The 25,265-nt window shown below is 37.0% G+C and overlaps 1 protein-coding gene across 4 annotated transcripts in view; it reads left to right on the top strand.

The window, feature by feature from the left end:
- Positions 1-25,265, top strand: part of arhgef10 (Rho guanine nucleotide exchange factor (GEF) 10) — a 96,573-nt gene that overhangs the window by 26,923 nt on the left and 44,385 nt on the right. For 2 of the 4 annotated variants that reach the window (XM_061968671.2, XM_061968672.2), the window contains exons 4-18: positions 1,046-1,360; positions 5,026-5,062; positions 5,217-5,302; positions 5,515-5,571; positions 5,703-5,881; positions 7,884-8,000; positions 10,129-10,240; positions 14,442-14,554; positions 14,628-14,705; positions 14,778-14,957; positions 15,563-15,679; positions 15,841-15,933; positions 16,907-17,077; positions 18,852-18,997; positions 20,299-20,483. In XM_061968671.2, the coding sequence (XP_061824655.1) occupies positions 1,046-1,360; positions 5,026-5,062; positions 5,217-5,302; positions 5,515-5,571; positions 5,703-5,881; positions 7,884-8,000; positions 10,129-10,240; positions 14,442-14,554; positions 14,628-14,705; positions 14,778-14,957; positions 15,563-15,679; positions 15,841-15,933; positions 16,907-17,077; positions 18,852-18,997; positions 20,299-20,483 (1,986 nt within the window). The remainder of the gene's footprint in view (positions 1-1,045; positions 1,361-5,025; positions 5,063-5,216; positions 5,303-5,514; positions 5,572-5,702; positions 5,882-7,883; positions 8,001-10,128; positions 10,241-14,441; positions 14,555-14,627; positions 14,706-14,777; positions 14,958-15,562; positions 15,680-15,840; positions 15,934-16,906; positions 17,078-18,851; positions 18,998-20,298; positions 20,484-25,265) is intronic. The other 2 variants (XM_061968673.2, XM_061968674.2) reach the window with 1 other exon arrangement.

Genomic DNA, 25,265 nt, shown 5'->3' with positions numbered 1-25,265 from the left:
AAAGATGCGCTCACTTCACTCATATGAAACTTATCTCAACTGCATTATGCCAGATATTTGAAGTTTTTTTTAAAGTAACACGTGATTTACTTTCCCTAGTAATGAATTACATTTATTAACGAGTAATTCCGTTAGAAATTCAATTATTTTTTTGGTAAAGTAACCAATAAGTATAATGAATACATATTTGAAAGTAACACAACGTGTCACACAACATCATCAAGCAGTTGAATCTTTGCGTGTATGTCCTATAATAAATGTTACCTATAAAAATCACCATTGTTAAAAATAAATTATTTTCATGTTGTCCTGACGTTTAAACATTTTCTCTTAAACCAGGGCAGTTTATTTCAAATGTTGTTCTTTTGCGTTTTTGTTAGGTGAAGGATTGAGGAAAACGAAATGTTTTTTAAAGAAGACTGGAGATTATATTTTACTTATCTCATATTATTTTTAAGGCTTTTTCTTTTTTCTTATCTCAAAACACCTCTATGCAAAACCTACTTTTCTTACTTGTTGGTACCTGGTAGCCGCTAGCGAGGACGCTACGTTGTCAAATTTGCAGGACACAGATAGAATGTGCCTATCTCAGCTGCATGCATTCTCATGATATGACAACACGATAGTATTAAAAGCGCTATCGTTTGCAAAATGTATGTCATTTATATCGTATACTGTATGTCGCAACCCTACTAAGTAATTGTATCTCGTTTGTTACACTGCTTAATCTGTGTGTGCAGATAACCATTTAATTGTCCATTAAGTGCATACTTTTCTTATTTTTAACTTATGCAATCCCATTTTTACGCAACCATAAAAGAAGCCAATACATTCTTTAAAATTCACCTGGATCAATAAAAGTGTCTGACTCTGCATTTCTATAATAGTATTTGACTTGTATCACTCTATTACTGTTTTTCTTAATACTTGCCAGTTGCTGGTATCTGAGTCCAAATTTTGTACCGTATATGTGAAAATGTGTAGTGGTATGATAAATAAAGCTCCTTGTATCCTTCAATCAACTTGATATTTTCTGTTGTAACAGGAAGTGAAGACCAGCTACACGCCACACCTGTTCCAAAGGGCTCCTCGAAAGTCAACCCTTACTCTGTGATTGACATCACTCCGCTCCAGCTGCAGCAGGTCGAGCAGCACGGAACCTCTTCTTCTCCTCCTGAGCCAGGAGAGACCAAGGAGCAAGTAGAAGAAGCCCAGGATACCCATGGCAGCCCTGGTGGCATCACCCCAGGCTACTCAGTACCAGTGCCCTGTGGCTATGCAACCCCCTCTGGTGTACCACTCATCACACCTGCTTACACAACACCTGTCATCATTCGACACTTCTCTGTGGATGAAGATGGTAAAATAATATATTGTCATTTATTAAATGTTTGTTCTACTGTTTATCCTGTTCAGAGCTGGAGCTTATCCCAACTGACTTTGGACTAGAGGTAGTCTAGACTGATCGTCAGCCAATCACACAAACACAATGCGGTTGTTATAGGGCCACGACAACTAAGGGGGCCACGTGATGAGGCAAGGCAAGGCAATTGTATTTATGGAGCACAATTAGTACACAAGGCAATTCAAAGTACTTTGCAGAAAATTACAAGAAGGCAAAAATAAAAAATATTAGAACAATTATATATATATATAATCATCATTCAAATTCCATCCATCCATTTTCTACCGCTTAGTCCCCATCATTCAAATTAAAATCCAAAAATAAAATCCTTATAAAAGCAGTCATAATTCAAATTAAAATCAATCAAAGAGGGTAGATAAAATATTTTCAGTTGTCATATGCAATTAAATAAGTGTTTTCAGCCAGGATTTGAACATTGCCAACGTTGAGGCATGTCTCACATCTTTTGGAAGACCATTCCAGATTTTAGGAGCTTAAAGTTGAAACACAGTCTTAGCATGTTTGGTCCTGACTCTTTGTATTCCAAGCATAATGAAAATAAACGGAAAACTGAACTGAACTGAACTGACTCTAGGCACTAGCAAGAGACCGCTCCCTGAGGTTCTCAGGGCTCGAGATGGTTCAATGGTTCTTACATGTCAGAGATTTACTTTTTGCAAAAGACAAGGAAATTTGTTTTAAAGTCCATTGTCTGTACTCACACTGTTAAGTGTTTTTGGCTATAAGTCAGAAGGACTATTGTTGTCAAGTTGACTGAACAAATTGCCCATCACAACTAATTAATAAGATTTATGACAACTTCAACTGGAACAAAAGTGTGGAAAATCGTCAAAATCCCATAATAATAAGTTCAATTAACTTAAAAAAATAAGTTAAGGCGGGCCTTTCAACCAACACGCATGCGCCAGCAATGTGACGTCACGCGAAGTGTGTGAATGGGTGGATGTTATAATACAAACATACTTAGATATGCTATATAAATACAGACCATTTACCATGTTGAGCCAACTTGATTTACAGTTGTAGGAAACTTGATCAATTGTATTGAATCAACATATTTTAAAGTTATCTCATTTAATATTTTTAAGTTTATCGTAGACCAGACTGTAATTATACTTACACTATAAATTGACAAAACTTAACTCAGTCAGGTCAAGACCAGACTGTATTATACTTACACTATAAATTGACAAAACTTAACTCAGTCAGGTCATCGTGTTGCTTTGACTGAGTTAAGTTGAGTCAATTTTTAGTGTAAGTACACTTCAAAACATGAGTTGACATTCAGTCTGATGTACGATGACTTTAAAATATGTTGAAAGTTTCCTACAACTGTATGTAAAGTTGGCTCAACATGGTAAACGGTCCATATTTATATAGCACGTCACTATACCTAAGTATGTTTGTTTTATCACATTCACCCTTAATTGCATTCACACAATGACCTGACTGAGTTAAGTTGAATCAACATTTATGTATTTATTTATTTACAGTGCAGTTGTAATACACATTTCCACCACTTGTAGCAGTAATGACAATATGAAACAAACAGAAGAAATCTGGAGCTAAAGTCATAGAGAAGCATCTTAAGTGCAAAAAATATGTCTGAAGTAGTGAAGCTGTATTTTCATTTTCACTTAAATTTTTACAGTTTATTTAAGAAACATATTTTATTATTAATGTAGTTAGAATATATTTATTTCAGCACTGCGTCATAATATGTAAATGTATTTTCATCAGTTTTCATAAGTCCCTTTTGTATAGTATATTTATTAATATTTATTTTTGTCATCAACCTGACCTAACACTTGATAATAATCTTTGTTATTACGCATGCTTTCATATCATTTAGCAACTGTAAGTAAGTTTGAGATACATTAAGTATTAAATAGCAAGATTACTTGTTCAGTGTTAAAATTTGAGTGGACTTCGGGCCCCTTGGCTCTTCTTATTATTGTGAAGCAGAATTCACCAAGCGTTGGATTGTTCACCCACTAATACGGAACGGGAGCTGGGATTAGACCGTTGTGAGACAGGGCAGTTTTACCCTACTGATGGCTTAATTTGGTGAAATAGTTTTAAGTAAATTAAGCCAATAATCAGTTTTAGTGCATATAAACATATCGAGTGTGTGACTTTTGAGTGATGATTTGAAGTTTAGGGTTGGGGCCCCTTTAGGAATCTAATAATAATAATAATAATAATAATAAATAAGTACTATTAAGTACCGAAATGGGGCCCACATAAACATTGTTTAGGGCCTCGCAAAGCCTATAAGACACATGTAGACAAACAATCATCACTTTAGTCTGCAGTTAATTTGCCATGCACTTTTTGGATTGTGGAGGGCAGCTGCTAAAAGAATGTTGCATTTACTTTACTATATTTATTATTTAAAAGTGTTTTATAATTAATTTGAGTTAATGGCTAATAAGTATTTATTGTATGACCTCCCCCACAAACACTTGGCATCAAACAAAGTGTTAAGTATTATGCCACAGATCAAACATGTATATTTTACCAGGTGCTTTCTCCCTCATTTCTTGTCATCTCGCTACTGTATTGTTAAATTCCCCCTGCCTCCACATAGACTTACATATCCGAGGTCATGGCACAAAAATGCTCGCTCAGCTTTCTGTCCAGCCTACTCCCCCCGCTCTTTTTTTTCCTCAAAGCTTTGCCTAATGGAAATATTAACTAATTTTAGCAAGATTTGATGATATGTGTCGGCTGTGAATATGTTCCTTTTACCCCGACATGTTTGAAGCCTAATTATATTATAGTTGATTTACCAAAATTACACCTGATTAATGTAATACTATTTCTAAGATTATGTAATACTGTCAAAGTTGTTTTTGGTGCAAATTCGTTTCCTGTTCATTTACTTGGAGAGCATAGGGTTGTTCTTATAAAATAATTTTAAGCTGACCTGTAAAACACAGTATGTACGGTAGAAACAAACTCACGAGAGACTGCATGCAAGGACACTCAAATGAGAGAGCACCTAAATGTAAAAAATGGCTTTGCAATAGCAGTGGTTTCCAAAGTATGGCCCCCGGCTCATTTTTAAATGGCCCACGGCACTATGTAGAAATAAAATTAACCGGAGAAGAACATTTAAAAAAATTGGACAAATAGAACAAAAAGTGACCATATACAGAGAAAAAGCAGAAATGTTGATACATACTAATGATTGAAAAACAACACAAAGCTTTGTGTTTAGATAAATACAGATCGTTATAGATCCATTTTTTTTTAGACTTTATACAAAAATAAGAGCATACAGTTTGTAAAAAAATAAATAAGGCTGCCGCCAAAACACCTTTTAGTATGGTGGTTTAAGTTTGGAAATCCCTGTGCTATAACCAGTCTTTGGATAAGTGACCTTGGTAAACAGAAACTATTAGTGACTCCTGGTGGCCAATTTAAAACAGTACAGTATTTTATTCCAGTACAGATACGGACGTTGCTATCTTAAAGGCAATCAAATATATTCAATACAATACACAATACACTGACTTGTATCGTGTTACAGTACATGCATTTTCATTGTGTAACCAATTATAATTTATCAATGTTTTTTTCACTCTTCTCCACAGTCACAGTGATCCAGACTGAGAACACTTCTGTTGACAGGTGTGTGACACACATTCCTGGACAAACCATGTGGTTTACCATGACAAATAGAACCCATCAACTTGTAATGCATCTTGTAATGCTACTGAAAAATTAGTATCTTGTCAATATGTAAAATGTACTGATAGATTAATTTGTTTGTATATTCTTAAAGTGTTTTCAATGAAGATGTTCCGCATAGCGAGGAGGATGCTCTGGCAAAGTGGGCATCCGACCCTGCCAACACTGCATGGATGGAAAGTAAGGATGACCAAGAACACTGTCATCATTTCAGGCCACTAATTTTTTTTTTTTTTTTTTTTTTGCTCACTTCACTCATTTGTCTAACCTTTCAGACGTTCTTCCCCATTTTTTTTGAGGAATCAAACTATTGTACAATCTCTCTTACTTGTAACTTGGCAGCGTGACTAAATGATTTCAAACACAGTTTTTTTTTTCTCCTTTATTGAAAGATCCAGACGAGGTGATTTACGATGACGTGCCCAAAGAGAACTCTGACTCCAACACAGGTAATGCCTTTTAAAATGTATGCCAAAACTTTTTTTAGTAAAATTGTTGTTTTTCAAGAAGCACAGGCTTCATGTTTAACCTATATTTTTAAAATGAAGAGATGACTCGGATTTCTTCACTGCTCATACAGAACCAGATGAGATGATTTATGACGACGTGGAGCTCGGCGAGGAAGGAGGCTATCTTGACAATGGCTGGAGCTCAAGCGAGTTCGAAAGCTACGATGAGGCCAGCGATGAAGAGGGGCGCTCCGAGAATGGCTTGCCCCATGCTTTCATGAGGGGGAAGCCTTCCCAGAAGAAGACACATGTGAGTATAGCATCTGTTTTCTCAGTGTTTCTACAAAGAAAGGCATTTTAAAATGTATTTTTGAATTTGAACTTCACATTTAAAACATGCATGTTCAAAAATCTCATAATCCTGAATTATTTTCCAACCATTTATAAGGCACTCATCGAAAATAATATATAATTGAACATTTTATATTGTTGTACTTTATATTATATAATGCTTTTTGCTATTACGTTGACTCGAAGACAACTCTGCACAAGAATTTCAATGTGCCTGAACTCTAAGTTTATGCATAAATGGCTCATAAAAAACTTTCAACATTTAAATACTTAAGCTCTTAATTCAAATGTAATCCCTGGAAATCATTGTAGTACTATACATTACAAGAACCGAAACATTTAGCCAGTTAAAAAAAAAGTATTATTACATTTAATATAGACACATGTTTCACTGATATTGCATAACACACAGTTCTGTTGCATTATTGTAAAATTTGTCGCACCCATTTTAACTTGAAGGGGAACAGCACTTTTTTGGGAATTTTGTCTATCATTGTCCTTATGTAAGACAAGCACACATATTTTACATTTTTATGCATTCTAACTTTGTAAAAGAATGCAAGCAATCGTCAGCTTACAATAGAGCCAATGGGAGTCGCTCTATTCTGTCGCTTAAAAAAATTTTGAAAACACTTCATTAAAGTTTTATATACGCTGTAAGTATAAATGTAATGTAGTAACAGGCGCGTTCATAATGTAATATTAACGTATTTTGCTCATTTTAAACATACTGCGGCGCACTCATTTCCCAAACACATCACAACATTCACTTTTTCTTTCAACAACATCACTGATTACTACTCACTGCAGACATCACAAGAAACAACAAACATAATAAAACTTCACTTACTGTACAATGTCTGCTCTAACCGGGATGCCGACTGTTAGGATGCTGATATATTCCCAATCGGATGAAGAATGACTTCTCGGTTTATGTCCACATCATTTTACTCTCCAGGGGAGAGGCATGACTTATAAATCTAGAATTAACTTTGACCATCCACGAGGCAAGAAAGCAGCTCACCAGTTGATGATGTCAATACAGCAGCATAAGGAAGTTAACTTTCTGTGATCAATGTGCCGCTAAATGTAGGTCCTTAACATTAGCATTATAATAATAATAATAATAATAACAATATCGCTAATACTTAACATTCAGGTCATGAAATGTAAATGGGAGTATTGTTGGCGCTTTTTGGGGTTTTATTGCAATGACATAATGGCTCCCATTAGCTCCATTGTAAGCAGACTTGTATTTGTGTTCTTGTTTCTCATAAGGATTGTGAATCTTAGGCAAAATTCCCCCAAAAAGTGCAGTTCCCCTTTAAGTTTAACAATACTTCCTTACTGTGAGCTGCTCTTTTCTCTTGGTGTGCAAAACTTTCGCTCAGTGTACAATATGGGTGTTAAGATAGTGTTGTTTTTTTATTATTTATACATAGTCTGTGTATTTAGTATTTTTTATTACTTACTTTTAGTTTGTCCATGTTTTTCATTACATTTTACTTTTGTTACTGTATGTACAATCTGTACCGCAAACACAGAATTTACGCATTGTTAAAGTTAAAGTACCACTGATAGTCACACACGCACTAGGTGTGGTGAAATTACTCTGCATTTGACCCATCCCCTTGTGCGGGTTTAATAAAGTATATCCTATCCTATCCTATCCTATAAATACACATCTGAAGGTAGTACAATTAAAACCCAATAGTAATGTATTAGCATGAAACCTGACCCTTCATATTTGCTGAATGTAAATATAGAGTACACTAATATGTTATACCGTCTGTCGAATCGAAAAACTAATTAATTGCATTACTTCATAGTTAAAATAATCAAAAATAAATATTTCAGGAAAAGGACTAGCAGACATAAAGCAGAAAGTGGATACGCTCTAAATAGCACTCCAAACACACTTGACAAGCGTAACCAATAATGCTTGCTTTGCTTTTGTTCAGCTCTCTCAAGATCTGAGCCGCTTGAAAGAACACTATGAGAAAAAGATGAAAGATCTAATGGCAAATACAGTGGGAACGGTAGAGCTGCAACAGCTCAAACAGAAACACGAGCAGAAGGTAAAACCTGCTGTGGCTCGCCTTGCCTGCCTGTGTTCGACTGAAGTAGTTTCAACATTTGACTTTTAGAGTACCGGTTTAACCAACTTTTACTGTGAGCGTCTTTTACTGACACCGTGGTACTGTCATCCTGCACTAATATGAATGTTTCATGGTGGTGGACCTGGTGATGGGCATGCCTCGTTGTCTGCTGCACTGGCCTGTTTTATTATTATGACACCAATTGAAGGTTCAACAAAAACAGAAAGATGCGTTGCCATGTAACATTTGTTGATTGTACGGTAAACTGGGACGCCAGTTAGTTAATATTAATTTAAGGCTTCCTAATAAATGAGTGCAATGGTTCCTAACTGAGTTTGTTAGAAACACCTTTACATGCTTAAATCATTATTATTATTTTTTCTGACCTATAAATGTTACAATGTAGGAGACTCATGTTGAACAATGCCAACGCGCTATATAAGGTTCATTCATTTTGGTACGAGCTTGCATACAGTTTTGGATGCTTCTGTATGCGGAGTTTTGCAGTCTGCCTAGGTGGTGACGTCACAGCGATGTGGACATACTTATTTGGACATTAAGGGGTCATAGCACAATTTTTTTATATAAAACACTTCATTTTGGTCTACATAACATGTAATGGTGGTACTTCGGTCAACAATTTGCATAGATGTTTTTACAGACCATCTTCAAGCTGCTTTCTGAGTGTCTCTTCAGAGAGTGCCGTTTTGTGGGCGATCTCGTTTATGTACCAAAGCCCTCTTCCAGGCCAAGCACCTTTCGACTGCATCTCCACCCCATTAGTTATGTTGTAGTTTTTAGCGCTTCCATATGGAGTCTATTGACGGCTGCAAGTTCAACTATACGCTACATTTTATTCAAACTGTCAACAGCGGGGGATTTTAGCATGCATGTGCATGTACGAGCCAGTCTGCCCTACAACAAGAGGATGGAGCAAAAGAAGGAACTTATTGACTACAACTTTGGACGACAACTGAATAAAAATGACGGACTGACGCAAAACTCTTTAGTTAAACCTCTACCATACATGGCGATATCTGCTGATATTATTATAGCAAAATATTTCACTAAAATCTCAAATTCTTATCAGCATGTTTGGAGCAAGTTTGGTAGAAGGCAAAATTGTTTTATAAATATTCTTCGCCATGCCTTCATGGTTTGACAGGTAACAAAATTGGTTTTGCATAACCGGACCCCATTAAGTTAAGCTTTCAGTCAGAGGGAGAGGAGCTCTTCATTTGTTTCAGGCTATGACGAAACACAAAAAAGGTAGGGTAAAGTATTATTTTCATCTAATCGTAGCAAGGGCATATTAACACCGATGTAGGACATGCTGTGACATTAATGCTGATAAAAGCAGCTTTTTCTATGCTGGTCTGAATCAAGTGGAGATTGTGCAGGTGTACCTAATGTTGTGATCGGGTGAATCTATATTATGTTTATGAAGTTTATTTTTGACTATGTCTGAAGAAAAAATAGAGGCAACAACTTCAAAATATATATTTAAACAGTGTACATTTTCAAAAGATAAATTATGATACTTTCGGAGAGGGTAGGTTGAGATTTAATTTGCAATCTGGGAACACCTCCAAAAACAAATATATTGCAGGCAGACTTAAAAAAATGTTTATACTGTATAAGTGACTTTGGAGCAAGCATATTCAATATATTCATACATTGATTAACATCTTCATAGGTACCCTTTACACTGCCACAAATAAAATGATCAATGATTAGCAGGAAGATAAATGATAAAATTCACAAGAACACTGGCAAACAAAATAGAATGACCTTTGTCCCCAGCTTTCTTCGTTCATGCTCTGACAAAAAAAACAATAATCCCTGACAACAGCAGTCAAATCTAGAAATAAGGCAGATAGGATGTATTTGTTTACCTGAGCTGATGTCCCAGTTCCTGTCTGCTCAGCATTGCTTGCTGTCAACCTATATTAACATCCAGACTCTAACATTGTTTACGATCTGCTACGTTAGGCTCCGTAGCACTGAGGCTTTGTGTACTAAACTTTGCCTTTCAATAATATTTCTCAGTTTGTAATGAAAGTTGGAGTTAAAAAAATATGCTTGTCAATATGTTTATCCCCCTAAGATGCAAAAGTTGGTGAAAGCAGCTAAAGAAGGGACCAAAGATGGACTTGAGAAAACCAAAGCTGCAGTTAAGAAGGGGCGTTCTTTCATCAAAACCAAGTCTTTTTGTCACGGTATGTATAGTAAATGTCATTTAAAGTAATCTATTTAGGACACCTGCTTACAAGTGAATTTAAATAAATTATAATATGGTGTTATTATTTACTACTAATTTCTAGTTGTTTTTTTAATTACGTTTTACTTTTGTTACTGTATGTAAAAATCTGCAGTGCAACCACATAGTTTCCTCATTGTGGGATGAATAAAAGTCTCTCCTATCCTTTCCTATCCTATCCTTAAAGACACGTTAAAGGCTCAGGAGGTGTTTGATCTTCATTTGCTAATTAGAGCAGGAACAAGTAGTTGACAATATTTAACTTTTTGACCATATGTGAATTTTGATGATATACTGAATTTGTGTTAATTAGTCATACCGGTATGCTATAATCCGCACGAATGATACGCGTAATCGCAATTTTGTCTGTTGTTCCCACAACTTCCTCGCAGATTTTGGCCAATCAGTGTCACCATCGCCAATCGAATTGGTCTCTGAGTGGCACTCAAACACGCATGTAACTTTCTAACCAGTGTAGACCAGTGAGTCTGAAACTTTTTTCACCAAGTACAACCTCAAAAAACACCTGGAATGCTCAATGAACGTGTAGTGAGAGCAGTCCTGCTATCACCATAACCATAACTTGGCTCTCCAAGTAATACTATAATGACCAACACAAAATACAGTAGTGCAGTAGGCTTGAATATTCATTAAAAACAAGGCAGAGGTTTTATTTAACAAATATATTAATATTTTTGACATTACACACAGTTTGAACAGTAACTGTGTGTAATTTAATTAAGTGTTTTTTGGCATACCACTAGATAGAGCCCACGTATCATACCACCGTTTGAGAATCACTGGTGTAGACAAGCAGGAATAGCAACGTGTAACAATATATTAACTCTTTCTAACTCAAACAACACAATTGTTTTCCTTCCGCACACCTTGGACCTACTTCCGGTTCCTGTCTGTGGTGCTTAGCCCTCTGGGTAATGCAGTATATAAACATTTAGCAACACACAGGTGTCCTGGCTTTCAAGGTTTTATGAATTTATACATGTTTATATTTTATTTATCCAGGGTAAAGCAATTAAGAGCAGATTTTCATTTGCAATACCAAGCAAAGAGGCCGCATTTACATGACCGAGATGTTGAAGTATGATGATAATCAGACAACTCCACCTTCCTTTGGTGGGGGTTCATTCTGTGATTATAATTTTTTAGGACTTAAATTCGATACAATACATTAAAACAATACAGTAATTTGACAATAAGCTTGTGCTTGCGCAACCATCTAGTGTCAAGTTTTAAATCTGTGTGGTATAAAATGAGTAAAATATCCATACAGTATTTTCCATTTTTTGTTGCAATTATGTGCTCATTTGGTTACAACAAATTGAACATTGTTAACACATTCATAATGGTTATGGTTTAAGTTTATTTCAAACATGCATAAATAAGATGATCTAATTTTACAATAAAGTTTAGTTCATCAGGATTCTTCTTCTTTGTACTTTGTAAACTCTGAGTTTGACCAGTTTCTTAAACTGGATTATATTAGTGCATTGTTTGATTTCTTTGCTTAATCCATTCCATATTTTAGTTCCACATACTGATATACTAATGATTTTTAGTGTTGTACGTGCATATAGTTGTTTTAAATACGAGTTTTCTCTAAGGTTATGTTACTTTTTTTTTGAGAAACAAATGTTGTACATTATTGACTAGAAGGTTATAGTTTGCTTTGTACCAAATTTTAGCGGTTTCTGAATTTCAATATTTTTAATTCAATAAATAAATAAAGGCTTTGAATGTTCTCTATAACCGACATGATTTATTATTCTTATTCTTTTTGGAACATGGTTAGTGAATGAAGCGTGCTTTTGTAATTATTTTCCCATATTTCTGCACAATAACTCAGATATGGTAACACTAGCGAGCAGTAGAGAATATGTTGTGATTTTTTGTCCAGAACATATTTTGCATTATTAATTATTTGATTTATTTATTGCAACTATATGTTGTATGTTTTTACATGAGATTTCCAGTTCATTTTATTATCTATTATTACACCCAAAATGTGGTTTCTTTTACTCTTTAAATTTCTACTCTGCCTATTTGTATTTGTGTTTGACTTTCTCTTTTACTGTTACCGAATAGCATTATTTTAGTTCTACTGAGATTCGAGAGTCTGTTTTTGTCATATCATCTTTTTTATTTGTTTATTTATTTTGTTATTATTTGTATTAGCTTCTGTGTGTTCTCTCCTGAACAAAACACTGTCGTGTCGTCAGCAAATATGACTAACTTTAAATCCTTTGTAATTTTACAAATGTTGTTTATTTAGAGATGGAACAGTTTTGGTCCTAATATTGATTTGTGGTACGTCACATGATATATTTTCCGCTGTATTCGTGGTTTACGTATTGCTCCCTGTTGATAAAGTAGCTTCTTATCTAGTTCAAGACCAACCCTCTGATGCCATACTGTTCTAATGTGTTAATTACAGTGCATTCAGAAAGTATTTACCGCGCTTCCACGCCATTTTTTTCACATAGTGTTATGTTACAGCCTTATTCCAAAATGGAATAAATTAATTTTTGTCCTCAAAATTCTACCGATAATACCCCACAATGACAATGTGAAAATGTTTTTATTTTTTTATTTTTTTTTAATGTATTTAAAAAATCACATTTAAATAAGTATTCACAGCATTTGCTCAATATTTTGTTGAGACACCTTTGGCAGCAACCTCAAGTATTTTTAAATACCATGCCACAAGCTTGGCACACCTATCTTTGGGCAGTTTCACCCATTCGTCTTTACAGCACCTCTCAAGCTCCATCAGGTTGGATGGGAAGCGTTTGTTTTCATCCACGACATCTCTGTACATTGCTGCATTCATCTTTTCCTCTATCCTGACTCCTACTACTACCACTGAAAACCATCCCCACAGCATGATGCTGCTACCACCATGCTTCACTGTAGGGATGGTGTTGGCCTGGTGATGAGTGCTGTTTGGTTTCCTCCAAACATGATGCATGGCATTCATGCCAAAGAGTTCAATCTTTCTCCCATCAGACCAGAGAATTTGTTTCTCATAGTCTAAGAGTCTATCAAGTGAATTTTGGCAAACTTTTACGAATGAATGATTTCTGTCTGGCCACTATACCATGCAGGCCTGGTTGATGTATTGCTGCAGAGATAGATGGTTGTGCTTCTGGAAGCTTCTGTAGCTCTGACAGAGTGACCATCGGGTTTTTGACCTCCCTGACTAGACTAAGATGACTAAATGTACAAAGACATTCTGGATGAAAAATAACGCTTCTCATCCAACCTGATGGCGCTTGAGAGGTGCTGCAAAGAGGAATGGGTGAAACTGCCCAAAGATAGGTGTGCCAAGTTTGTGGCATCGTATTCAAAAAGACTTGAGGCCGTAATTGCTGCCAAATGTGCATCAGCAAAGTATTGAACAAAGGCTGTGAATACTTATGTACATGTGATATTTCTATCTTTAATACATTTGCAAAATTAAAAAAAAAAAACTTTTCACATTGTCATTATGGGGTATTGTTTGTTGAGGACAACAATGAATGTATTCCATTTTGGAATCAGGCTGTAACATAACAAAATGTGGAAAAAGTGAAGCGCTGTGAACGATATTATGATTAATTTTGTCTAATGCTTTTGTTAAATCCATAAACCCCGCAGCTGCAAACTGTTTACCATCTATTGCATTGGTTATCTCCTCCGTTATTTCAAATAATGCCTTTGGTGTAGAAATGTTGGCTCTGTATCTGTATTTGTTCTTTGCAAGTGTTCCACTTTAATATCACAAGTACTGTAATAATAGTATGTAAAGATATTACAAGTTGATTCAATGTTATTGAAAACATAGGCCTCAAAATGTTGTACCGTTTGGTGCAACTTTCTGAAAAAGCGGTCACAAACTCAAGCATTTTAGAATGCTACAATCTCAAAACAAAGCCAGTGAAATCCCAGAGGGACTGTATTGTTATCAAAATACTTAAGTACATGTCTAGTAAATATGGAGGATACAAGAGTTTCGCTTTTTTTAAATTCAACAACTTGACCTAATTAACTTTTCAAAGCTGATGATGAGTTATCAGTATGGTACTATTTTCTCATGGTTTTGTTGGATTGACTGTTAGCTCTTAGTTTTTAACATTTAACATGTCTTTTCCATACTGTATTAGAGAAAAAGTCCCACTGTTTTGAAGAAGAGGGGTCTGAATTCTTCATTGAAGTGGACTGTTTCAATGTTGAACCAATTTTGGGTCCAGCCCCAGAGAGCCTCTCACAGCAACAAGTAAGCACAATGTCACTTAGCTACCGTTTTAATGTAATTTGTAATTATGGATAACAACAGTTGTCATTTGTAGCTGGTGAGAAGATGTATACTGGGATCCATACTAGACAGTGAGAAGAACTATCTGGATGCACTGAAGAGGATTTTAGAGGTACAGCTGCTGTGATTACCAGAGTTAGATTATAGCATTTGCTGCTACATTTTATGATGTCTGCCTCATCAGCAATACGAGAAGCCCCTGTCCCAGATTGAGCCAAAGCTACTGAGTGACAGGAAACTCAAGATGACTTTCTACAGAGTGCGAGAGATCCTGCAGTGCCACTTCCTGTTCCAGATCGCTCTGGCGAGCCGAGTGGCAGAGTGGGACAGCCTGGAGATGATTGGGGATGTTTTTGTAGCCTCGGTAAGCCAGCATTGTCTATTACTCCCTTTTTGTTTTATTCATACTGTATTTCTCAGTGGCCTTGTGGTTAGACTAGTGTCCGCCCTGAGATCGGTAGGCCGTGAGTTCAAACCTCGGCCGAGTCATACCAAAGACTATACAAATGGGACCCATTACCTCCCTGCTTGACAGTCAGCATCAAGGGTTGACATTGGGGGTTAAATCACCAAAAATGATTCCCGGGCGCGGCCACCGCTGCTGCCCACTGCTCCCCTCACCTCCCAGGGGGTGATCAAGGGTGATGGGTAAAATGCAGAGAATAATTTCACCACAACTAGTGTGTGTGTGACAATCATTGGTACTTTAACTTTTTTTTTCAGCTCTGTCCCCAAGTTATGTATCCCTCTACTCTCTTAAGAAACAAAGGATGTCACACATCTTCACTGTTGAGCTTTGCTAAGTGGCTTACTGGGGGGTAATACAAAGGTGATGATGTACAGTACTATGTATAAGTGTTTTGTAAATAAAGGTGAGTAGTTAATATGGGCTTTGTGTCTTAGAATTATTTTTTTCTTTAAATCAATATTTATTTTACTACCTTTGTCAACATTTGTGTTTGTCAACAGTTCTCCAAGTCAATGGTGCTGGATGCCTATTGTGAATATGTGAACAACTTTAGCACGGCAATGTCAGTGGTCAGGAAGACATGTGCAACAAAACCTGGTTTCCTGGAATTCCTAAAGGTTCGATAATACTCTGCATTTCCATCACCATTCAATTTAACACTAGATACAACACTACCTACACAACTAGTATTGCCTCGCAAAAAACACAATAATTTGATTCACGTGTACTGTTCTACCACATAGATAATATGTATTTCTTAATGTTTGACCTTCTCCAGCATCGGCAAGAGACAAGCTCTGATCGGATGACCTTGTATGGTCTAATGATGAAACCAATCCAGAGGTTTCCACAGTTCATTCTTCTACTCCAGGTACATGCTTTAATTGTCAACTTCATTCCTGTTCACAGTTTTCCATTTAAAGTGTTGTATCTACATCCGCCAGCAGAGGACGTGTTTTACTCACAAATAAATCAAATCAAATCAAATCAACTTTATTTATAGAGCACATTTAAAATTTACCACAGGGGTAGCCAAAGTGCTGTACAATGAGCAGGTTAAAAGATAAAACGAGTACCGAGCAAACACAACACAACACAAACAGAACACGATAAAAATAAATAATTAAAATAGAATTAATAAAAACATAAAAACAGGATCACAGCAGGTGTATTATGGGGCGCCATAATACACAAATACAAGCACTCTGTAACCACTAACTTGATGGACAGTTAATAAATGCAGGAAGGGGACATTATCTGTTAGTATTTATAAATGTAAATTATTTTAAAAATATTTTAGTGACCATTCAATAAAATGCAGATACACTGCACTCTTTTATTGTACATTCCACTACCCACTATTAAATCCCCAAACTGCACTATGTACCTTACAGCAGTGGTCCCCAACCTTTTTGTCAATGCTTGAATTTTTTTTTTTTTTTTTTTTATCCCTACAGACTGTATTGATCTATATTGATATATAATGTAGGAACCAGAAATATTGATAACAGAAAGAAACAACCCTTTTGTGCGAATGAGTGTAAATGGGGGAGGGAGTTTTTTTGGGTTGGTGCACTAATTGTAAGTGTATCTTGTGTTTTTTATGTTGATTTCATAAAAAAAATATATCTATTTTTATTTTATTTTATTATTTTTAATTTCTTGTGCGGCCCGGTACCAATCAATCCACGGACCGGTACCGGGCCGTGGCCCGGTGGTTGGTGACCACTGCCTTACAGTACATGTGGTGTAGGTGCACAATTGCAATGACGTCACCAAGCTTCAGTAAAGACATTTATGTTTGATATCAATTATTGTGTAATGTCTATGTGGCTCTTCATCAGGACATGTTAAAAAACACACCCGTGGGACATGCAGACCGCCTTCCCCTGCAAATGGCCTTAACAGAACTCGAAACCCTGGCCGAGAAGCTGAATGAAAAGAAGCGAGAAGCTGACCAGTGCTGTGAGATCCGTCACATTGCAAAGGCCATGAATGAGCGCTACCTCAACAAGGTCTGTTATATACTGTTGTTTTTTTTTAGATGCATATCCTTACATATTAGATTTACCACCCCTTTAGTGCATTTTAAGATTTGTGTTTTGGCTAATTTTAATAGGTTTGATTTCATTATCTCCGAATGGGAACTACTCGCCGCTTAGAATTCTCTTTCTATTTCTAGCATATGGCTTAGTGCAAAAAATAACTTCCCTTAAAGGTATTAGTATGTGTCCATCTACAGCAGGGGTGTCCAAACTTTTTCAACTAAGGGTCGCACACTAAAAAAAAACAAAGAATGCGAGGGCCATTTTAATTTTTTTTTCATTTTCAAAGCCAATACTATATATATTTTTTAAGAAAAAAAATCCTGCATGTCTGCTTTGTTTTATTAGTAGGGATGCATGATAAATATTGGACAGATAATTATCAAAAATAATAGAAAAAAAAATTTGCTCCAATTAGGCAAGATTCCTTTTCTCGGCAGGGTGACCAAATCAACCACTCCTTTTCACCTCTTCGTGTCGTAAATGTCTTCTGAGCCTATTGTAAACAAACACGTTGAGACTACTTCAATGTTTTAGAAGAAGAAATGATCCTATATGCTAATTGCACCAAAATGTTCCACAAACACTCTGCGAGGAGGTAGAAAACATTGCGCTTCAACACGTCAAACCTTATCAGGCACCTGAAACGCCAGTATTGCTACGACTGTGTTTTGAAAGCCTATGAAAATGCCTGCTGCTAAAGAAGCTGCCCCAAAGCCAGTTGCAGTAAATGGTGGGAAAAAAACTAAATTTACATTTAAAAAAATTATACCTATAAATAAGTTAATCAGTTATTTGTGTCATGCTTGGGAAGCAGGAAGTTATCTGTATTAGTATTGTCTTGAAACATTGTGCTTCCCTAGTTTTTATCATCAACATTAGAACTTTATCATGTTACTCTACACCTATTTATTCTTTTATTACACTTTGTATGTTTTTTTTTATTTTATGATATAGTATTTTTAAAATGTGCGGTGGGCCACTGAAGAAATATGCTGTGAATGGCCCCCGGCGCTGCACTTTGGACACCTGTGATCTTTTTCTACACCCTGGACAAGTCACCACCTCATCGCAAGGCCAACACAGACAAACAGACAACATTCCCACTCACATTCACACACTAGGGCCAATGTAGTGTTGCCAATAAAAAGCTGAAGTAAACAGAGAGAACCCACATAGTCACGGGGAGAACAGGCAAACTCCACACAGAAAGACTCAGAGCCCAGGAATCGAACCCAGGCCCTTCTCGCTGTGAGAAGCGCTAACCACTGCTAGTCTTTGAACATATTTTTCCCATATAACTTCCACATTATACTATTGTTTCTTGTTCTCATGACCTTAAAGGATTTTGCTTCTCGTTTTGATAGATAGTGGAAGATGTTTCATTCGACCAAGCTTGTCCAAACTGCGGCCCGGAAGCCTTTTATGTGCATGTAAACCTAAGGGGCGCAGTAGGAGAGAGAAATAACTTAGGAAAGACGGAAAGTGAGTAAACGATAGAAAAAGCAAAACAAATATGTTAAGGAATACAAGTCAACTTTCTTCGGTTCCTTCTTTTCGTTGTTTTTTTTAAATGTGACAAACAAGACAAAATATCAAAATGGCCTGCACCTGCATCCTTTGACTTTTTTCACTGTGCCGCCCTCAAAATGTGGACACCCCTGTGTTAGACCAATAAATGATTAAAAACCAAATAATCTGTTGCTATTCTCACGTTGTAGTTGACTGACTTTCATTCCCTCAGCTTCTGAGTAATGGCAGCCGTTACCTGATTCGCTCAGACGACATGGTGGAGACCGTCTACAATGAGCGTGGTGAAGTCATCAAAACAAAGGAGCGCCGCCTTTTCCTCCTCAACGATGTTCTCATGTGTGCCACGGCCAACATTCGGTCAGTGACCTTGTACAAGATCTTTTTTAACTCTCACCCTTAAATTATAATTTTCTTCCATTTTTGGCTATAATATATTTGTTACATCGCTTTAGAGATGTGTTTTTTTCTACTTATTTTTAGTTGTAATGTTAACTTCAAATCTAATGGTAAAATTCCAAATAAATGGTAGTAAAAGTGTAAAGAGAGACGCTTTCCACTGTGTGTTGGTGATGTCCTCTCACTGTGGATGATGAGTGATGGCAAGCTGCTTTTCTAAACTATATATATATATATATATATATATATATATATATGTATATATATATATATATATATATATATATATATATATATATATATATATATATATATATATATATATATAATATTTTACATATCTAGGAATGTGCCAGATTTTACTAGGGCTGTCTTCAAATAGCTGGAGAATTGACGATTCGATTCGTTCTAGTCTGATTTAACTGTCAACCTCAACCTTGGCCTCTGACATCTCTTATTGTAAAAATATATTTGTCTACAAACAATAATATTTTAGTTATGGTTTTGGGAGGATGTTTCTACATGACGGACGTGATTGAGGCTCGTCGGGATGCTATAGTGCAGTTAGACACAGACCACGGTGAGAGGAAGTCGAGTTAATATTTGCTGAGGACCCTAAATACAGCAGGTTTGTTGGGAGGATAACTTGATTGCATTCATCATCATGTCTTCTATAAATAGTAAAATATTCTGGTGTGCAGACAAACAGTTTTTAGAGAGTTTGAAATAAATCTTAGTTTCAGCTCTCCGTGCCATCACGAGCCTCTGGCTGGCCGAATCCTGCCAGCTGCCCCAGTGAAACTTGCCGGAAATTAAACACGGCGCTGGCGCAACTTGGGTTCAACTTTCACTTCCTCTATTTCGCGCCAGAGCAGACCTCTGCAAATAGTGGTTTAACCTTTTTTGGAGTGGAAAAAGGTCTTTGTTGTGTTCACTTTGATGGAAGACTGTATACTTTACTTTACTTCTAGTACCTTTAATTAACTTGAAAATATTTACGTATGTACAGTAAGGGCTAGAGCACATCCTTGTGACGTTACTGACACTTGGCGACCAGTCAGTATCCACTACTACATAATATAAACATCTGTGTTTTTCTCTTCAAAAAAAAAATCATACATTCGACTGATCGTCGACACTGGGCAAAATCTTAACAAATCAGATTCAACTATAAAAATCCTTAAACTGCCCTACTTTTTACAAATACAACGTGAGTCACATGCACTATTTACTAAGCTTGACATTTACTTGTCCTCTCTCAGGTGCCAGGATGGCAATGGGAGTGGCGGAGGAGGTGCCCCATTAGACCAGCGGTTCCTTCTAAAGTGGAGTGTTCCTTTGAACTTCGTTGAAGTGCTGGAGTTTGGATCCAGTGAGGACATGCCCGACAACAACCGCTACCCTGCCCCTCATTCTGGGGAGAAAGTGGTCATCAATGCAAAGCCAAGTAAGCGTCTTCTAATTTACTTATAAAATGCCAAGGTTGTGACTAGAGATGTCCAATAATGGCTTTTTTGCCGATATCCGATATTCCGATATTGTCCAACTCTTAATTACCGATTCCGATTTCAACCGATACCGATATATACAGTCGTGGAATTAACACATTTTTATGCCTAATTTTGTTGTGATGCCCCGCTGGATGCATTAAACAATGTAACAAGGTTTTCCAAAATAAATCAACTCAAGTTATGGAAAAAAAATGCCAACATGGCACTGCCATATTTATTATTGAAGTCACAAAGTGCATTTTTTTTTTTTAACATGCCTCAAAACAGCAGCTTGGAATTTGGGACATGCTCTCCCTGAGAGAGCATGAGGAGGTTGCATGAGGAGGTTGAGGTGGGCGGGGTTGGGGAGGGTGGAGGGGGGTGTATATTGTAGCGTCCCGGAAGAGTTAGTGCTGCAAGGGGTTCTGGGTATTTGTTCTGTTGTGTTTATGTTGTGTTACGGTGCGGATGTTCTCCCGAAATGTGTTTGTCATTCTTGTTTGGTGTGGTTTCACAGTGTGGCGCATATTTGTAACAGTGTTAAAGTTGTTTATACGGCCTCAGCGTGACCTGTATGGCTGTTGACCAAGTATGCTTGGCATTCACTTGTGTGTGTGAACAGCCGTAGATATCATGTGACTGGGCCGGCACGCAAAGACAGTGCCTTTAAGGTTTATTGACGCTCTGTATCCCTGCGTCCGTGTACACAGCGGCGTTTAAAAAGTCAAAAATCGTACTTTTTGAAACCGATACCGATAATTTCCGATAATACATTTTAAACCATTTATCGGCCGATAATAACGGCAGTCTGATATTATCGGACATCTCTAGTTATGACTGTTGATACCTGCTTGTACGCTGAAAATTTAGACACACCGAGGGACCACAGCCAACAACTGCCTGTGATGGATTGCCCCCTACTAAAGTTACCACAGCCTCTTTGCCTCCAGCGTCATATAATTGAGCATATCAAGTTTTAGACAAACATAATTTTAGTTACCTCCTACAATGAACTGTTGTCATTTTCTGGGAATTTACAGAAGTTTCATAAATTGCATGATTTGGCCCCGCATATTTTCCCTCTTCAATCTTCTGGACTGTAAGCTGCCCAGTCCATTGATTTCAGTATTTCCACTTTGCTTTTTCCTGTCACAGACGGCTGCTTAGCCACTTTAGGTCTAGATCGGTCCAACAAGAGGCAGCCTTAAACTCCACAAGGATTTAGTGGGCATTTGACTATAGCTGTGGTCAAAATATGATGTGGCGTATATACACGTAGCATCAGTCACTGACCTTTTCCAGTCAATTATAGCAGCAGTTGTAGTCTATAATATACCCTGTATATAATACATAGGTCTTCTTCAACCACCACACAAAATCACTCTGTTCACTATAGAAAAAGGGCCCAATAGTTTATACTTTAAAGAAAGAGGGCCCGATAGTTTACACATCTTGTGTTATGCTTCTGATACCGCACTGACCTAAACAACTGTCCAGCCAAGAGATGATTTTGTGTAACAGATGGTAGAGGCAGACCTCAGTAACATCTGGTCTGGTTGAATAGCATTCGTGGTGCTGCAACTGTCAGAATGGCAGCGTCCTCCTAATATGTGTGCGTGTGTTTTAAGCCTGCAGAAAGCTTATTTGATTACAAGTATTTAATGGATGGGATGATAAACTAATTATTATAGTCATATTCAGTCATTCCTTAACAAACATTGTAAATGTATGTGTGGAATTGTGTGAAAAAAGTACATATGTCGTTTTTTTAGGTACCAGCTTTTGTTTTAAAGCAACGTGTAATAAAAGTCACCTCTTCGTATGTCTCACAGCTTTTAGTCCACACAGATCTGCTTTTTCAATGCTCTTTATGTAATTAATTGAAACATTTCTGCTTTTTACAGTTAGTTAATTGCTGAAATGAATTGTGATTCTGATTATGGTTGGTGTAGGCTTAGTCTTGTTTTTTGTTTTTGTTTTTGTTTTTTTAAAACGCTGGCTCTCTCACAAATTGCATCATAAAATGGGCATTGATTATGCAGCACCAGTTTAGTTAATGGGAACGGTCAGTTCAGTGTGAGTTTTAATATTTGAAATGCTTTTACATCATGTTTTAGATTTATTTATTTCTGTGTTGATATTTTATCTTTGATGTAGTTAGTATAATTAAGCATAATTGCAGTGTTTCTCCCAGGACTGCAATCTGCTTGTGGTGGTGGGTTGCTGGAGGCGAGGAGGTCGCAGCTACTGTAGATGATGTAATCATCTAATTTGCAAAATTGGCCATGACGCATGTGCCTGTGATTGTAAGAAAAAGAAACAACAGGAGCACGCCCTTATTGTTGAGAAAAGTGATGTATGTTTTCATGCAAGCGTCTCGAAAAATCCCCAATAACATTATATATGATAATGTGATATAATAATAGTATTAGAAAAAGTTGCAAGATTTGTCGCTTCTTTAATAAAAAGAAAAAGGAGAAAATAAATCTATCAAATCTATTCTGATTGCTTCAATTGGAGACACCTCAAAACATCTATTTAGATGAGGATAAAAGAAACCAAAAACCAGCTGCATTTGGACATCCTGGGCCTAATGGACGTTCAATACCTGCGTTTTTGGCTGGATCGTGAGGCCATCGTTGAACTATACGACTATTTGATAGAAAATACAGATATAATGTCGCGCCTGTCAGACGCTATAAAAAGGACAAAGAGGTGATCATTAGCAATAGCTGTATTGAACACAAAAATCAGCAAGAATGTAGCAAGCAATAACAGAAAAAATTTGATACATTTTAATGACTTGATTTGATTGATTTTTTTGGACAGTTAATGTCAGACTGTCACCAGTCTCATACACGCGCACACACACACACACACACGCACACGTACAGCTGTCCAAGCCCCTCCTGGTACACACCTTCAAGGACAGTTGTACTTAATACTTGTAGAACTCTTAACATGACACCATATCATCTGGCTACATAATACAAACCCCCTTTCCATATGAGTTGGGAAATTGTGTTAGATGTAAATATAAGCGGAATACAATGATTTTCAAATCCTTCTCAACCCATATTCAGTTGCATGCACTACAAAGACAAGATATTTGATGTTCAAACTCATAAACTTTTTTTTTTTTTTTGCAAATAATAATTAACTTAGAATTTCATGGCTGCAACACATGCCAAAGTAGTTGGGAAAGGGCATGTTCACCACCGTGTTACATGGCCTTTCCTTTTAACAACACTCAGTAAACGTTTGGGAACTGAGGAGACCAATTTTTTAAGCTTCTCAGGTGGAATTCTTTCCCATTCTTGCTTGATGTACAGTTTAAGTTGTTCAACAGTCCGGGGGTCTCCGTTGTGGTATTTTAGGCTTCATAATGCGCCACGCATTTTCAATGGGAGACAGGTCTGGACTACAGGCAGGCCAGTCTAGTACCCGCACTCTTTTACTATGAAGCCACGTTGATGTAACACGTGGCTTGGCATTGTCTTGCTGACATAAGCAGGGGCGTCCATGGTAACGTTGCTTGGATGGCAACATATGTTGCTTCAAAACCTGTATGTACCTTTCAGCATTAATGGTGCCTTCACAGATGTGTAAGTTACCCATGTCTTGGGCACTAACACACCCCCATACCATCACAGATGCTACCTTTTCAACTTTGCGCCTATAACAATCCGGATGTTTTTTTTCCTCTTTGGTCCGCAGGACACGACGTCCACAGTTTCCAAAAACAATTTGAAATATGGACTCGTCAGACCACAGAACACTTTTCCACTTTGTATCAGTCCATCTTAGATGAGCTCAGGCCCAGCAAAGCCGACGCCGTTTCTGGGTGTTGTTGATAAACGGTTTTCGCCTTGCATAGGAGAGTTTTAACTTGCACTTACAGATGTAGCGACCAACTGTAGTTACTGACAGTGGGTTTCTGAAGTGTTCCTGAGCCCATGTGATGATATCCTTTACACACTGATGTCGCTTGTTGATGCAGTACAGCCTGAGGGATCGAAAGTCACAGGCTTAGCTGCTTACGTGCAGTGATTTCTCCAGATTCTCTGAACCCTTTGATGATATTACGGACCATAGATGGTGAAATCCCTAAATTCCTTGCAATAGCTGGTTGAGAAAGGTTTTTCTTAAACTATTCAACAATTTGCTCACGCATTTGTTGACAAAGTGGTGACCCTCGCCCCATCCTTGTTTGTGAATGACTGAGCATTTCATGGAATCTACTTTTATACCCAATCATGTTCCCAATTTGCCTGTTCACCTGTGGGATGTTCCAAATAAGTGTTTAATGAGCATTCCTCAACTTTATCAGTATTTATTGCCACCTTTCCCAACTTCTTTGTCACGTGTTACTGGCATCAAATTCTAAAGTTAATGATTATTTGCAAAAAGAAAAACGTTTATCAGTTTGAACATCAAATATGTTGTCTTTGTAGTGCATTCAACTGAATATGGGTTGAAAATGATTTGCAAATTATTGTTGTCTGTCTATCTGTGTTGGCCCTGCGATGAGGTGGCGACTTGTCCAGGGTGTACCCCGCCTTCTGCCCGATTGTAGCTGAGATAGGCTTCAGTGCCCCCCGCGACCCCAAAGGGAATAAGCGGTAGAAAATGGATGGATGGATGGATGTATTCCGTTTACATTTACATCTAACACAATTTCCCAACTCATATGGAAACGGGGTTTGTATAACAAGTGAAATAACGTTTCATTGACAGGT

This window comes from Nerophis lumbriciformis, linkage group LG08, assembly GCF_033978685.3.
Source record: "Nerophis lumbriciformis linkage group LG08, RoL_Nlum_v2.1, whole genome shotgun sequence".
NCBI classification, from domain to species: Eukaryota; Metazoa; Chordata; class Actinopteri; order Syngnathiformes; family Syngnathidae; genus Nerophis; species Nerophis lumbriciformis.
The sequence above is the reverse complement of the archived record's forward strand: the minus strand, read 5'-3'. Positions and strand labels throughout refer to the sequence as shown.